This window comes from Hippocampus zosterae, chromosome 16 (assembly GCF_025434085.1).
Source record: "Hippocampus zosterae strain Florida chromosome 16, ASM2543408v3, whole genome shotgun sequence".
Classification (NCBI taxonomy): Eukaryota; Metazoa; Chordata; class Actinopteri; order Syngnathiformes; family Syngnathidae; genus Hippocampus; species Hippocampus zosterae.
The window spans coordinates 9196558-9213137 of record NC_067466.1 but is presented as its reverse complement, the minus strand read 5'-3'; the positions used below and the strand labels follow the sequence as shown (position 1 = coordinate 9213137).

The window sequence follows — 16580 nt, the reverse complement described above, 5'->3', positions numbered from 1 at the left end:
GTGTTTTTGGATGAATATGGTTCATTGAACTCGTTGTTGCGACTTGGGCATGTGTCAGGGGACAGATGCCGGTCACTTGTACATTGTATACTTCGCAGAGTTGATAAATAGGCAAGGACTGGTCATATAAGAGATCCGGCAGAAGGTCAAGAGAGTATTTTTGATTGTGTTTTTGAAAATACTGAACTCTGTCAGCAATCTAGATTGACTGTAACCTGGAAGGTACCAAATAATGGCAGTCCACAAAATTCAATGTTGGGAGGGTCACTAAAACTCATGTGTGAGAACATATTACAAGAAAAAAAGCAGTCACAAAAAATATATCTCGGACTAAAATCTTGGAAATTCATCATACCACTTTGTACACCCTCTTCATTAAAGTTCAAAGAATGCTTGTAGAGTGAGATCGAAGCAACCCCGAAAAAGATGCGGCTCTGATCCTTCATCTTCCAGAAAATGATTGACCCAAAACAACAAAGGAGTTCATCAAGTGAGGGGAGGAGTGGAACGTCTGCGAATTGACTTTGGCAGACTAATACTGGCAAAATCAATCGCCGGCCCTAAACCCCAAAGCACATGCATTTCTAACCGCTAAAGCCGACACTAAAGTGAGTGACCTTTCCACCATGAATTCGACCAGTAACCAGTACAACTCAAAAGAAAAAAAATGTTTTGAAGAGACGAAAGGATAAATAACCAACTGCGATAATGTGATTGGAACCGCGCACGGACATTCATATCAGGCATGTGGCCGAGTTCAGAATTAATTAATGGTAGTCAGCACAAACCTCCCATCATTTTAAGTGCCAACGATTAACATCCTGCGAGAGTGACTGCCTTTAACAGCAGCTCCTATACTTTTTGTTCTTCTACTTTCTTTCTTTCATAACTTTGCTGCTGTAAATTGAGAATGTCTCCATTGTGAAACGAATAAAGGTTTTCTTATTCTTATTATTCTCAAAAGTTCAGGTGTTGTCGTCGGCTTTTCCTGACACGACTGTCACCACATTTTACAGCGCAAGTCATAGTCCGCAGAGAGCTTCCGCGGCATCAGAGGGACCGCATTGTTCAAAGGCATCAGTCAGGAGAAGGGCAGACAAGAATTTCGAAGGGCACTAAATAGTCGATGGAACACAGTTGACGACAGTCATCACAAAGTGAGGAAAATATGGCGTAACAAGAACTCGGTGCCCCTCGAAAACTGATGATTGAAACTGGTCAGGGAGGTTGCAGAGAGGCTGAAAACAGTAATGAAGGAGCAGCGGGAATTTGTTGGCAAGGACTGGCTGGTGAGTGCATCACCGAAAGAAAATCATACTGACAGTGTGTGGAGCATGTTTGTAGCGGCATTATGCTTTCTTTTCCGATCGGGCTGTTTTTCTTCAGCGGGAACTGGTCACATACTCAAAATAGAGGGAATTCCAGGATGAACAGTTACAGATATAAATCAGTGCGGGCAAAAAAAAAAAAAAGGCCGGATTTTTGCTTTTTGTGAATTTCATTTGGGATACGAGACATTTTAAATATGGTGACATTTGTGTGCTGCTGATTAATTCTGAACCGAGCCCCAACTCCAATTATGCTTGCGCGATTGTTCATTTTTGCTTTCTCTCTCCAAAACATGGATTTTTTTTTTTTAATTACCCAATTTGTTGTTCCGTTGTACTGGTGGATATGGTTTGGTCATGTTCTGTCTGGTCTCATTTATTGTTATGCCAGAAATCTATTTTCAAACTCAAATGTTTTCATTCTGCAATGAAAATAAAGGAACTAGCGCCACTGTTCAAATATTTAAATGTGTCTCTGTGAAAGTTCCGCTTTCTTTAAAAAAAAAAAAAAATAATTCTCCACAACCCAAGGACATTTACGGTACATTGTTTTGCTTTTGAATGTTATGTGTTGTGTTTATTATTTTATTTCATTTTAACTGTTTCGTTAAGCGCTTAGTTACAGCTGCAGTTGTTGTGAAAACGCTATATAAATCAGCATTATTGTATTGTATTGAATGAGAGCCATTGTCACTCTCCTGACAGATTTGATTTAGCACCAATTCAATAATTTGGCGAATCTCCCAAAATTTGGAGGTGATTAAATATCATCATATTTGATGTACCAGACTTTTGGGGGCCTTTGTTTCACTCTTGTGTGACTGTTCTATCAACTGTCAACAGTATATTCTGAGAAAAATACTCGGGCAAACTTTAGCACAGGGAGTTGAAAATTGCATTCTACTTATTTTGTTTCTGCCCTAAATTGTTCACAAAATCTTATTGTCAGATGGCTCCGGGCTCCAATTACAATATCTGTGAGGAACAAACGTAAATCCTGACAAAACACCAGCAGTGTAACATAACGCGCAAATAGACCAACAGGGAAATAACCCAATAAATTAATCACGTGACTGCCGATATAATTATATAATAGCTTGCATACAAACACTTTAAAAAAGGGGCATATAAAAATAGTCAAAACAACAGTTAGAACAAGGCTACAACAAAAAAAAAAGGGATTTAATTCAGCAACATTTCCCAAATGTAACTTACTTGATAACAAGATTTAAGCTTGTGTCTAATAACAACAGCGAACTAATGAAATCCAAGAGACGGATGAACAACAAAGATAATAAGGTTGAGTTTTAAATTGTAATTATTCATTTCTTTTCAGCCTGATCAACATTATTATCATCGTAATTTGCAGAGGCGCGGGAAAACACAAAAGACTAGAGGCTAGATTGCTTGTTTTATTTTGGAGGGGAAGGGGGGGGGGGTCACCGAGGTTTTCGTTTTGTTGATGACCCCCATCCTTTTTGAGAATTCTTTCAATTTGCTCATTTACTCCCAAACTGACAGACTCCTCATACATATTTTTTCGAGAGGGTCTGAAAATGGCTGACACTGAATGAGTTAAGAGAGCATTTAGCCTTCACCCAGTCCCAAAGGGTCTAATCACTCCTCTTTAATGCCGCAATCTCTTTGCAAACACATACAGTCTCAAAATGCTGAAAAATAAATCGAAAATGCTGTTCCGGCTTTTTGACTATGTCAAATAAAATGAGCTGAGTTTTTGTTATTTATGCCTTTTTCAGCCTGCGAAAAGAAACGACGAGAGAAAAGAACATAAACGTTAACAGTGTGAAATGTTGAGCGCTTGAGGTTTACTGTCACCTGAGGGAAGCTATTTTTAATTTGCCGACAAAAGCATTGTTTTGTTTTTTTTGTTCGCGTCTTCCTTTCTTCTTTTGTTTCCAGAGCAGTCAGAGCCCCAGGAAGTGAGCCCTCGATTTGCATGACAGGCATTGGTAGATCAGGTACGCAACTGTATAAACGGTAGGCCGGCAGCACTCTCTGTGTTTGTTCTCGTCAAATGGAAAGGATTTGCAAGACTTTGCCATATTGCCGTCGAGCAAATTTTCTTTGCATTTTTTTTTCTAACTGGGGCTCGTGTCTGACTCAATCCACATTATTTTTCATTTCTATCATGTTTGCGTATTCATCACCTCATGAGTAAACTGTGCATCTTTTTAATGGGACTTTCTTTTTAACAGTTTAACTTTCTTTTTAACAAAACAGCTGCAAGTTCCAGTGGGAGGGATCGAAGTATATTTTAAAATATTGATGCGTCTCCAGGACATTAAGAAGCCCTGGTCATTTGTGTGCATGAGAAGAAATGATGGTCTGTTCTGTCAGACATTAAAAGCCAAGGAAATGACATCCATGTGTCCGCGGGGTATAATTTGGATTCATTACTCAACATAAAACCTTTAATGGTTAATCATGCAGTATTAGCCTGAACAAAATGCATAAAGGAAGGAGTAAAAATAGCGTTTGTATTTACACACACCTTACAAGATCATTATCTTGATCTAATTGGCTCCTTGTATATCGTTGTTGCATCCACTAGGGATGTTATGTTTTCATCGCCTAGTCTTAAATTATTTCTTTTCTGTCATGAAGATTTCCACAAAATGTTTTAGTGCTGTGTAGTATGAGATGAGGATTTTTGGTACATTCTCAATGAATAAAACAATAACACAATGCAGTCGAACCGCTTTTCAACGTTCCCCGTTTACATTTCCACCCCCATAACGTTCACATTTCAAAGTCCCGATTTGACGTTATTCATTTGCCATTTGCCGATTTTAATTACAACAAACACGTTGATTATATGAGCTTCAATACAACGACCAGATTTTTCCCACAAAATAGTGAAAAGGCCTTCGATACAAGGAACCGTGAGAAGCTAATTGCCGCCGTGACCTCGTTTATGAACAAAAATGTACAGCACGGGATTCCCCTCCGTTGCTTAGCAACACTACTGATCGACTTGTACAGTGTTGTACTTAACGGAGGCACGGCGCACATGCCTGGTAAACAGAAGCAAATCTTGCTGTGTGAAGGCTGAAATTGCCATGTCTAATAAAATCATTTTTTTCTTCATACTGTATATGCGCATTTGTAATTGACGTGTTTATACTGGATTACATATTCCTGTTTTTACATCTATTAACGTATATACTGTGGAGCTATAAACGTTAACGATTTGGTGCTCATCCAAATTTGATTCTTTTGCCTTTCTTAAGTAAGTTACTCTGCAAATGCATGTGGACCAACTTGAGTGTGATAAAATTCTCATTTGCATATCCAGTCAGATGTCAGATGTTCATGAAGTTAATATGGGTGCAACATACACATTCGTCATAGTCTAATAGTGTTTCGTTTTAAAGTGCTACATTGATTAATGAGTCGAAGTTGTTACATGACCACGCTGTAACTCAATTTATTCATATCAAATATATTTTCCCCATTCACATCCAGTAAAATGTTGTTAATATGTTCCAGGCCTCCATAGAAAATGCAATTTTTGTAAAGTGTTTTTGTTCTTGTTTTTGGGGCTGGGGGGGGGGGGGGGGGGTTAAAGGACAACTGTATTGTGATGTATTAAAACCAAAATAAAATACATCAAAAAGAGAATGTAAAGAAATAGGCAGTTTGATCATGTGTTCTTACAGTGTGCATTGTAGTATTTGTGAATTGGATGTGAGCCTTTGGCCTATTGCCTGACACAAAAGCACAATGGCAAAGTGCATTCATTGAAATTATCAGCATGCTCCATACATTACGTTACAAAAGCGGAAAGGATCAATGAAGTGGGCCAAGGCCAAGCCAGGCTTTTAAAAAATGAGCCTTTTACTGAGCCGCCGGTGAATGTAAATGGCCCTCCATTAGGTGACAATATTTTTCATTCTCAGCCTGCTTGGCTGCTCCCTTGACCTAAAAATTAAATTAGTTACTGTTGTTTTTTTTCGCAAACTTTGAGAGAATCACAATCTAATAATGTGTGCCAAAGAGGCCTAATCTAACAGCAAGCACATGATGAACTTGGAGGACGTTGATTTGTGGAATTCTGTTCTACAACGCAATGCAATCAAAGTGCAAATGCAAATCAAAAATACAATCGTATGTTTCTCCGGATATAATCAAGCTGCAATACGACAGCTTCCTCTTAAGCATATTCGCCTAATGGCTGCCAAATGAAGTGTAGAGGGCATTTGACGAAGCAGCAAAGCTATCTATATCGCCAATCATTTGTTTGCTCTTCATGCAATGAGAAGTGCTTTCAGTAACAGAGAAAACGCCGATTTCCCCCGAGGGGACCGTTTGATCCCGCTGGCCGTAAACGGGGCACAATCTCACAAAAGCACAATAAAAGCCTTTAAAGGATAAAACAGCTGCGACAGATGTGCGCTCCAGTGACCGTGCATCTGCTCTGCCGAGGTTGTTTGTTTTTTTTTTCCCCCCTTAGAGATGGCGGTTTTCGACTGCATTCAAAATAGCAAATCCGCCGATTTCTGAGAGCAGCCATGAGAAGAGGTAATTTCATCCGTGTGCAAAGTGTAATATGACTGCCATATTACAGTACACGGCTCGCAATTCAAGAATAATGCTGCATGTGCAATAGTGTTCAAAGGTGACACGGCATCACTGACTGGTTACAAAATCAGGCGTGCAAATTCAGTCTGCTGAGATCCAATACCAAAATCAAGTGGTCCGTTTGGTTTGTGTTGGCAGTAGAGATGGCGGTATGAGAATTATGATCTCTGATAGTGTTGTGATAGAGGAACAAAACCGAACATTTCAAAATACAGTGGTACCTCCACTTACGAAAAGGAATTGATTCTGGAAGAAATTTCTTAACTAGAAAAGTTTGGAAGTCGAGATGAGTTTTCCATGTAAATGTCCTAATTCGTTCCAAGCCCCCCCAAAATTCAGACATAAATGTTTCCTAAAGCACAAAAATGCATCAAAATATGGAACAAATAAAAAACACTTTTTCTGGGCAGTTCATATTTACGTAAAACATTCGGAAAGCCTCAAGGCCCGAGGGTTAAATGACGAGAAAGCTGCGTAGACACACAATATCTACACACATACGATTGAGGTCTCTCTTAGCCAATGGGATGCCAGGATGATGCTCGGGAATAGCCACTGGCAGAGCAACTATATGTATGTTGCGTTCAGGAAACTCGGAGCTGCGAGTACTGTATTTTTTTTACCTTTCATGTCTTGAAATTTCTTTCATAACAAGAGGCAATATTTTCCCGTTGAGACGTTTCGTATCTTGAAAATTTCGTATGAAGAGACGTTTGTAAGTAGTGTTACCACTGTAGTTCTTCTCATGTGTCATTTCTAGTGACTCTATATGTTTTACTCATCAGATACTAATTTGGATGTTTTATATCATTGTGTCTAAAACAAATTTGTGTTTGAAATTGTATTGGACGATTATATTCATCCATTCATTCATCTTCCGAACCGCTTGATCCTCACTAGGGTCGCGGGGGGTGCTGGAGCCTATCCCAGCTGTCTCCGGGCAGCAGGCGGGGGACACCCTGAATCGGTTGCCAGCCAATCACAGGGCACACAGAGACAAACAACCATCCACGCTCACACTCACACCTAGGGACAATTTAGAATGTTTAATCAGCCTGCCATGCATGTTTTTGGGATGTGAGAGGAAACCGGATTACCCGGAGAAAACCCACGCAGGCCCGGGGAGAACATGCAAACTCCACACAGGGAGGCCGGAGTTGGAATCGAACACGGTACCTCTGCACTTTGAAGCCGACGTGCTAACCAATGGACTACTGGGCCGCTCCTGGACGATTATAGACATTTTGAAATTACTTCAAATGATCATGTTGAAAACTCATCTTTCATGGTTGGCGAAATCAAAAATGAAAATTTTGCACTGTTTTCATTTGTCAAGAACTACAAACTGTTAATGTTAGATTTGCCTCCACAAAACGTGTGTGTGTGTTTTTGCATGTGTGTATGTGTGTCTTGGTTATGTTTTTAATAAGCACGTATGCGCCACCGCGTATGTGCATGTTGCCCCGGAGTAAAGAAAACATGCGAGCAGTGAAGCGTATCTTCATAAAACAGCAAACGTCCCCAATATTGTCAACCCGAGATAACTCCGCACTTCTTTCTCTGTGTCATTAACTACATTGTCGATATTTGTGAAAAACAGTTTTGAACACCTCAATCAGAGTTTGTAAAACAACATTAAGATGAAAACGTTGAAGTCAACATGACATCATGGTCTGTCATTTCCCGCAGGAGTCCTCTGTCTAAATTGCTATGGCTGCTGCGTTTTGGAAGCTTGAACGCCCGCACTTGGCCTTGTGGCTCTTCCTCCTATGCCTCAGCATGATTCCGCAAGCCAGGTAGGACAAAATGATCTCCTTTCAGACACTCTCTGTTCCACCGTGTGCATTTTACAGTCTTCCATTCTCTCTGCCAGCTATTGTTTACCTGATGTGTTTTATATCACACCTCATTAATCAAGCTGACTGCTACAACTAGACCTTGTCATCGAGCCAACGTAGAAACTCACCCTACACATCATTAGGTACACTTGTGCAATCTTATCAGATATATCAAATGAAAAGAATTCAATGATACTGAATGGTAGTCAAAATGAAAGTGCAGATACATTTAAACAGACTGCCATGTTAGCTCATATTTTGTTTGCAATATTTCCCCGAAAAGTCATTTTGCCAAATGAAGTCAACGTATCGACATTTGATTTCCGTAATATGTTTTGCTCACACTGTTCTCCTACGAACAATATTGAGAATTTCAATGTTGATTAATACAGAACTTGCGCCACCTAACATTGAAGCAAGGTGAGCCTGTCCTCCCCGTCTAAATTGTGCACTCCATTGCACAGATCTGCTGTACATTTTACTGACTGGTGAATTAATTTGCACTGTGCAGCACACCATAGCTGTGATTGTCCATTCACAGCATTTTTCGCTCCTGCTTCTTGTGCACATTTTTGAATGCGTGTGTGTGTGTTAAGAGTCAGCTAAAAGAAAGACCACCCCTTTGTGTCTAGGTGTCATTCTAATCATGCCCCTTGTAATTTCATGGGAAGAGAATGTGCGCTGGTTGCCATGTTAGCATTGTTGATAAGGCAGGATATTATAGCGCGCGGGAGTGGGGGTAGGAGGGGCCGCAAAATGTAAAGCGGTTTAGAGATTTTGAACGCTGAAGCAAAAGCTCACCAAGCTAATAAGAAGACAGGCTGGGGAAAGAAATCAGAATAGTGTGAAGAAGAAGAAGAGGAAGAAGATCAGCCTCGTTTGCTTTGTCATCGTGCCACATGGTTCTGCCTAGTTATTAGGAGCAAGTTGTGTTGTAATGACTTGGTTACATTTTCAAAGGTATATCACCCCATGCCATGTGATTAAATCATCTTGTATGGGAGATGCACACCATCGATATTGTTGATGATTTGTTGTTTCTTTGAATTTAATCAACTTGAATCGTTTGGAGAACTTAAATGAATAAACATACTGTAGCAAATGCAACAGACATATCATTTCGAATCATTATCCTACTGAATTAGATATGAATATATATACACATCTATATATATTTATGTATATATTTATTTGTTTGTTTATTTTTTGCACCTTTTACAGAATCCCAGGATCCCCACTCTCAGCTTTTCTTGGTATTAAAAACTTGATGTGAGGGTGCGGCAAACGATTGGCAGATTTCATTAATTATGGATAGCCATGTGATTCTTTATGAGAGCAGCATATTAATAACATACAGTATATGAAATGCTGACATCCTTCGGGACCAAAAGAAAAAAAAAAACCCAAAGGTGACATTCCTGCCAGTGGAATCCACGTAGCCAGTGGATTTTATTATTCATGACCAGAGCACAGCACTTTACAAAGGTTTGCAGAAATGGGAATTTCTTTCCATAATTACCTAAACCATAATCAAGTGCACACATTCCTTTCCCAGAAATGTCCACTGTCATTTTTTTTGGTGTTTTGTGCCTTAATAAAAAGAAATTGTAATTAACTAGCTCTTAAAGAAACAGCCTGGGTGCTAGTGATACTGTCTTTACTACGTTGAAGTCGAGTAATACCGAAAGTATGTGGGAATAGTCGTTTATATTTAGAATGTCGGCACATCAGAACACAAAATGTCTCTGGATCAGGAGAGATTCCTCAGTCGGAGAGCTGCCACTTCCGGGGTGCCTTCTGATTCTATCATCAAAATCCAAATCGGCTTTAGTACAGTTGAGGAAGAAGACATTCCAAAGCTGACAAAACCCCTTTGGGGAACTGGCATCCTGCAACTCGGCACGTTTTTCTTGCACATTCAAAAAGTAACCTGACATGCCAGATAGTTTGTTTCACAGAAACGCCTGAGACAGAATTGATTGAATCTGTTTGCAAAAGAATAGGCACGCCGCAAAAAAACTAAGAAGGGAATTGGACAAACGCTTCACCTGTCAAACGGGTCGATCAGATCAACATAGAGAAGAATAGGCTTGGGTGTGTCGGTTGGATTCGCCAGTCAGGAAGAGTCAAAATTTATTTTTTGGGGGGGGGATCAAAAGTGCTAACAGCTCATGTCTTTGGATGTGGGTTAACGATAAAAATGTTGTTAAATCTTCAGGGGTGTCACAATTGTTAAAAACCACATCAAATAAAACCATAGCAGCTGCCTTGAGGACCTGACGGGTCCTCCTTGGCTGCATTCACATCTGTTCTCAGCTTGGAAAGATGCATTTGTAACATTACATCTGCATTAGCCATCTGCCTCACAAAAAATTCATTTAAACTTGGAACAATATTATTCTCCATAAACAATGTATGCATGACAAATCCTCCCAAAAAATGCAATAAGGATGAGAATGCAATGTGTACACTTTCCCTGTAGATGGTTTGTAACATTGGCCAAAATTTTCACCTCGTCTTCCATGAATTATTCACCGATCGGCAGCGAGGGGCAAGACTTTTGCGAGATGACCGGGTCAACAGATAACATTCTGTTTCGGCGCCGCCGTCAAGGTTAATGTCAAGGGTCTTGAGAAGGGTAATTTATTCTCATAGCCGAGCCACTTTGCAGATTGAATGTATCAGGGAAACGGGTGCTACTTTGAATGATGGAGTGAAACTGGAGGGCGGGGGGGGGGGGGGTCGAGGTGAAACTAATGGTAAACATAGTTTATCACAGGTACTGTATATGGGTCAGACAGGAAGTATAGTTTGTATTCTGCACGTACTTCTTCCAATGTGAAAACGTAATCACTTTGGTCGTTTTCTTTTTCACGAGATTTCCAATCTCTTCCGCACTCAGCCCCTTCTTATAATACAGTTATTTTGTTCAGTCTTAAAACCCTAGCAAAACTACAATGTTTCAAGGCTACGCATTAGTGCCAGCATTTCAAACGACGTTACACTCAAGCGGATCGAGAGCTCCATTGTTTTCGTCGGATATCTTGCTTCTCCAAAGAAATTGATTCAGACAGGTGGCAAAAGGGAAAATGTAACGAATCAACAATTCTGCCAGCATCCAGTCACAAAGGATCACGCAAACACAACCTTTCAATTGTTATTCAATGGGATTGAAACCATTTTTCTGCCTGGGGAGACGTCACAATGAATGTTATTGTGATCAACTTATAGGATAGAGTACCACACACTAAATGTCAACTGTACAAATTTTGTGTCATGTTATTGTAATGAAATGAGTCGATCGAGCTACACACAAGTCCATGTTGCCACCATTCAGATCTGAAGTACAGTTCTTGTGCTGACATTTTCTTTATAGGAAGGAAGCCATTAGATCAACTAATTAAATTTTAATGAATTACCGGTAGCTTCTCTGTCATTTCTTTCCACAACACCTTACAAGGGTATCACAAATAAACGTGTGGAATATTTTCAGTATGTTTGCCATGTTGTTTCGTGTAATGTCTTTCAAGAGCTGTTGAATTTTGGGGATTTTTTTTTTTTTGCCCAGTTTTTGAGAGAGATGGTTTTTGATTTGGGTGTGCTGCATCCTGCCCCCCCCCCCCAAAAAAAAATTATTGATATTTTTGGTTTGATTAAACAGCATTAATGGAAAGTTTCTTTGCAAGTGAACACTCGCTTATCACCTACTCATCCAGCCTCCCACCCATATTAAAGACTTTATAGTGTTAAATACACGTGACCAGAGCCCAAACGCTGTCTACATGGAAGGTCACTCAAATGCCATGAATGAAACAGTATGGTTGAATACATGGCTGGAAAAAACAGGTTGTGCAACCTGTGCTATTCTGGCTATATGGAAGCTTTTGATTAAATGGCGGAAAATGTGACCTTAAATATGCTAATGTAGAGAATATGTCTGTGTAATTGTGTATATCTCATCTTCTATTTTGAACTGTAAGACTGCAAAATTGTAACATTGAGAGTTGTGATCATTTATATCACACAAAATTAGAGAATAATCCTTTTACATCATTTCAGCACAAACATTTTTTGTGTGTTTTTGTTTTTATCAGTAAAAAAAATATACTGTTGACATGTTGAGCCATCCTGCATGAAAAATAATTAGATTTTTTTTACAGAGTCGGGTTTTAGGTCGGTTCATAGCATTGTGTATTCCGAAGCTTGCCGAAGTTATAAATGATCCCTTCATTGCTGCTGATGCAGTTGATAGCATCTCTGAAATCCCTGCAGATATGAGCGCTGTGTGTTGCGCCGTGGCTTGCTTCCAAAATCAGAGACGAGATTGATGTTACCTGCAATGATAGCACACATCTCAGATCCTATCTCGCTGTTTGATCATTTCCTGCGGTCGTACGAACGGCTTCTGGCTTTCATTTGTGGTGCCACATCCTCAAATTGCTATTCAGGTGCTCTTGTTGAACCTACACTATAATTTTACAACAACAAAAAAAAGTGTAATTGTAATTAGCATGTGACCATAATTTAAAAAAAAGCCCCAGCTGTGCAGTCAAATATCTGTGGTGCATAAAAGTTACCAAGCCACCAGAGACTTCTGTTTTGAAATAATAGACACTCATTATAAAACTTTCACCCCTCAATCCATTTTCGATGTCTATCCTCACTTGGGTGGCAGGGGAATTGCAGTTTATCACATCTGAATTCAGGCGAGAGGCGTGGTACACAGAGAGACAAAAAAAAATTTTTAAACATTCGCTCTGACACCTAAAGACAATTTAGAGTCTTTGATGAACCTGCTATTGCATGTTTTGGGAATGTTGAGGAAGCCGAACGGTTAATGTAATGTAACCTTGCTTTTTTTTTTTCATTTTGATCATTTATTTCTCTCAAAACAGCCTCATCTCCCGCGAGCCATCTGCCTGTCCGTGGCACACATGCGCATTAGTGGTAATCTGGGTCATCCATGATGCAAACAGCAGCACTGTGACTAATGCAGTGTCATGGCTGACCCCGTGTTCGCAACAGAGTCCAAAAGTTAGGGCGCATTTCACCCAAAATACTTAACGTGACGCAAACCTGGTTTTTCATGGCCTCGGGATAGGGAAGCACAAGCATTTAAAAATAATAATAAAAAAACCACACACTGCGGCTGATGTCGGATTCTATTTCTGACATAGGGACAGATCATGTTTGCAAGATAGCGTTAGCTGGCAGCTAACGATGATCATATTAAGAGCAGTTGCTGACTGGTATGATATGCACTGATGGACTTTTTTCATTCATTTTCCAATCTGTTTTATCCTCACAAGGGCCGCATGGGGGTGCTGGAGCCTATCCCAGCCGTCTTCGGGCGGTTGGCGGGGGACACCCTGAACCGCTTGCCAGCCAATCGCACGGCACATACATGCGAACAACTATCCATGCTCACACACTCACACCTAGGGACAATTTAGAGTGCTCAATCAGCCTGCTATGCGTGTTTTTGGAATGTGGGAGGAAACCAGAGTACCCGGAGAAAACCCGCGCAGGCCCGGGGAGAACATGCAAACTCCACACAGTGAGGCCAGAGCTGCAATTGAACCCGGTACCTCTGCACTCTGAGGTCAACACGCTAACCGCTGGACCACCGAGCCGCCACTGATTGACTTATGATCCCATTAATTGACTAAACCCGAGTATTCTCGGTGACTGGTCGACTAGCCAAATAACCATCTGTGGCAGCCTTATTCATTCATTTGTTTATAATGAGAGGTTTTGGATTAATTCAAGAAAGTCTGAATATTCTCATTAATTCCTGAAATAACATTTCATTACCCTGGCGGAGGTCTGTGCTCTCAAAATGGCCTTTGTCTTCTTGTTGTGTCAGTGTTTGATCCAGGAGTGGCAGTGTGACAGCTGCACAGATAAGAAGGAAGCCGAATAGGCTTTGAGGAGCAGAGAGTACACTCTTCAGTCAACTCCTCTTGAAGTGCCACTTTTCTTTTGCCGGCCATCTTTGAGCATGACATTCAAGATTGATTATAGTCTCGGCCGCGGAAATTAGCATACCGGTGCTGTCAACCCGCAGTCAAAAAAAAACATTGAATGACAAAGCGCCTTATTCATTTTGGGAGCTGCATTTTTGCAACGACCTGTCCAACCGACTCTGCGGCGTATTTATAGTGAAAAGGCTGAGAAATAGAGGGCATACTGTACATGAAAGAAGTAGGCAGTTGACAGTGAATTAAATTAAAGAGGAGCACCATGCCAGGAAGGCTGGATCACAGCTGTTGACTAAGACTTTTGCCCGGGTGTAGACCACGTTTAAAAAGCGCGATTAACTGTGCTATATAAATGAATGATGTCACATAAACACTTCTCTGACTTTGCCAAGCAAACCTCACTTGGAGGGATAATAATGTGACGATGTCAAGTCCACAACAAGCAATTCTAAGCTATCTTCTCCAAGCAATCACAGATAGCAGTTCACCTTGACCCCAAATTTTACTGAGTCATGGTCAGCGATTGTCCGTTTGTCTGGCAATCGAGCCGATTCCATCGTACAGCTTCGAAACACGATTCATGAGCCAAGAAGTCACCTTTCGGCCTTCCCCTTGCTGTTTTCAATTACAAAGTCCCACAAAGGGCTGGTTTTGCTGATAGACTGCTGCCGAATACCATTTCACAAGTGGTTTAAGTCCGCTGGGGTAGGCCTCCAGCATGCCCGCGACCCTTGCGAGGATAAACCGGTTTGGATAATGGATGGATAGAAGTCGGCACAGAGCTTGTATAGGCACAATGACACAATGATGCTGAAAAAGAGTTCGGTTGAAAGGAATGAATTTTCTCATCCCTGTAATGCGAGAAGATACAAAATAAAATGATAATTGGTTGAAGGTGCATTTCATCTTAAATGTATTCCTATTTTCTTTTTCTTTTTAATGGTGCAATATTCAAGTCAGCAAGTCACAGGCAAAAGTCAGCAGTCAGAAATTCCCAGTGGTCACATACTCGAGCAGCATCTATAAAAAATCTTAGAGTGTCTAGGATGGTTTCATGAATGGCTCTTGTGCAAAGGCAGAGTTTATACCCTTTGTTTTATTTTCTTCTTTTTTCTAAGCTCTATAACACGACCATATACTTAAAAAAAATTGTCAAGTGACTACAATGTGCAATGTTGTCTATTTAAAATAACCCAAGAATTTTTATCACCCCCGAAAGAAAATAGAAATAAAAACAGATATAAAGAGCAGGCTTTTATTTGGGGATCCTGAAGGAACAGTTCGATAAATTTAGAAATTATACTCGTTACCCGATCGTCTTCGTGATCACAAGAAGTTTAAATTACATTTCTATGTGGTGATTATTTGCGTTTGGAAAAAAATGATGTTCAGGATTTGAAATATGAAACCGGTACAGGTAGCTCATATTCAACAGATGCAGCTGTTACTGACTGTGGGCATTTGACGAAATGTACTTGTTCATGTTCAGCAATGGGGAGAAATTAATGATCAATTCACAATTACACATTAAATGCCTAGTCACCGGCATGGAAAAACATCAGCCAGAAAGCCGCAATGCCAAATGAAGTACTGGTACTTCACTTTATTATTGGGTCGTGTTTCATTTGATCAAATCTCTCTTGAAATGTCCTGAATTCTGGAAAATCTGGATTATTATTGTCAGATTGACAAAGGTTCATATTATACACAATTTTCAGCGTAACTCTTTAAGTGAAGCCAATATGTTCAGGCAGATTTAAAAAAAAAAATGATAGCAGCATTGCCCCTTGAGTGTACCAAAACTGCTCCGTTAGCAACTGCTGTACAGTAAGTCCTCCATCAGTTGTCCTCCAGTGCATATAATCTTCCTCAACAGGAACTTAGACAACAGAGGAACCGAGCAAAGACAAATCCTTCACATTGTTACGGCTTGAAAAAGCTACATGGCGCCCAATGATAAGAGACAAAGTGTTACATAATGCACTGCGACATAACACGCTGCTGCATAGCTATCAATATGTTGTTGATAGCAGGATCTGGTATGAAAGATTAGCTATGTTGGAAAGGGTAACCCATGCATCATTTTCGGCACGGAATTTATTCCGTGCACAAAAATGATGCGTTAATTAGAACACCCCCACTCCTCCACTCATAGATTCGCAGCTTTTGACGATAGGTGCTTGCAGTTAAATATTTATAATATCCAAACTAGGTCTCCAAAAGCCCCAGCCAGGAATGTTATCAGGTTTCAATATTCTTCCTGCAACGCTTCAAGCGGCCTGGCTAATTAACGTGATTTGATTTCACTCGCCCCAGGTGCTCGACAGTAAAACTCTTCAATAAATCCGTCGGCTGCTACTTTTGTGTTTGAACCTCTCCATTTGTAACACGTCATCTGTGGCTCGTTGGATCACTTTCAGACAGGGCGGACGGAAATCAAAACGTGAAAGCGATGTATCCCAAAGTGGCCACGGGGAAATATTTCAGAATTGAATCGGACAATGCTTGGAAGTATGAAATCGTGTCATTGTTAGCAGTTTTGTAGTCAGCAGTCATGCAGGTTCAAACCATTAATCCAATCTTGGGGGGGATGACATCACACTGCACCAATGGGAGCAACGTTACCAATCGATACCATAAATTAATCACACCGATTTAAGCAATTTCACCTTCCTAGCGGTATTAAACTACATAAGCTCATTAGTGAGCACGAAGCATTGATCCATCACCGTCGACTCTGCTGCTCCAATGCACTGTGTAAAATGGAAAGTGGGAATTCCATTCCACAAGACCTCAGAGTTGGTTTCATGTCATACGGGAAGGGAGGAAGA

General features: G+C 40.4%; 1 protein-coding gene across 5 annotated transcripts in view; it reads left to right on the top strand.

Annotated features, from left to right (window-relative positions):
* The window catches only part of LOC127588623 (gamma-aminobutyric acid receptor subunit alpha-3-like), a 57637-nt gene that overhangs the window by 14070 nt on the left and 26987 nt on the right, over positions 1–16580 (top strand). For all 5 annotated transcript variants that reach the window (XM_052047417.1, XM_052047415.1, XM_052047416.1 and 2 more), the window contains exon 2: positions 7620–7726. In XM_052047417.1, the coding sequence (XP_051903377.1) occupies positions 7641–7726 (86 nt within the window). In that variant the 5' untranslated portion in view covers positions 7620–7640. The remainder of the gene's footprint in view (positions 1–7619; positions 7727–16580) is intronic.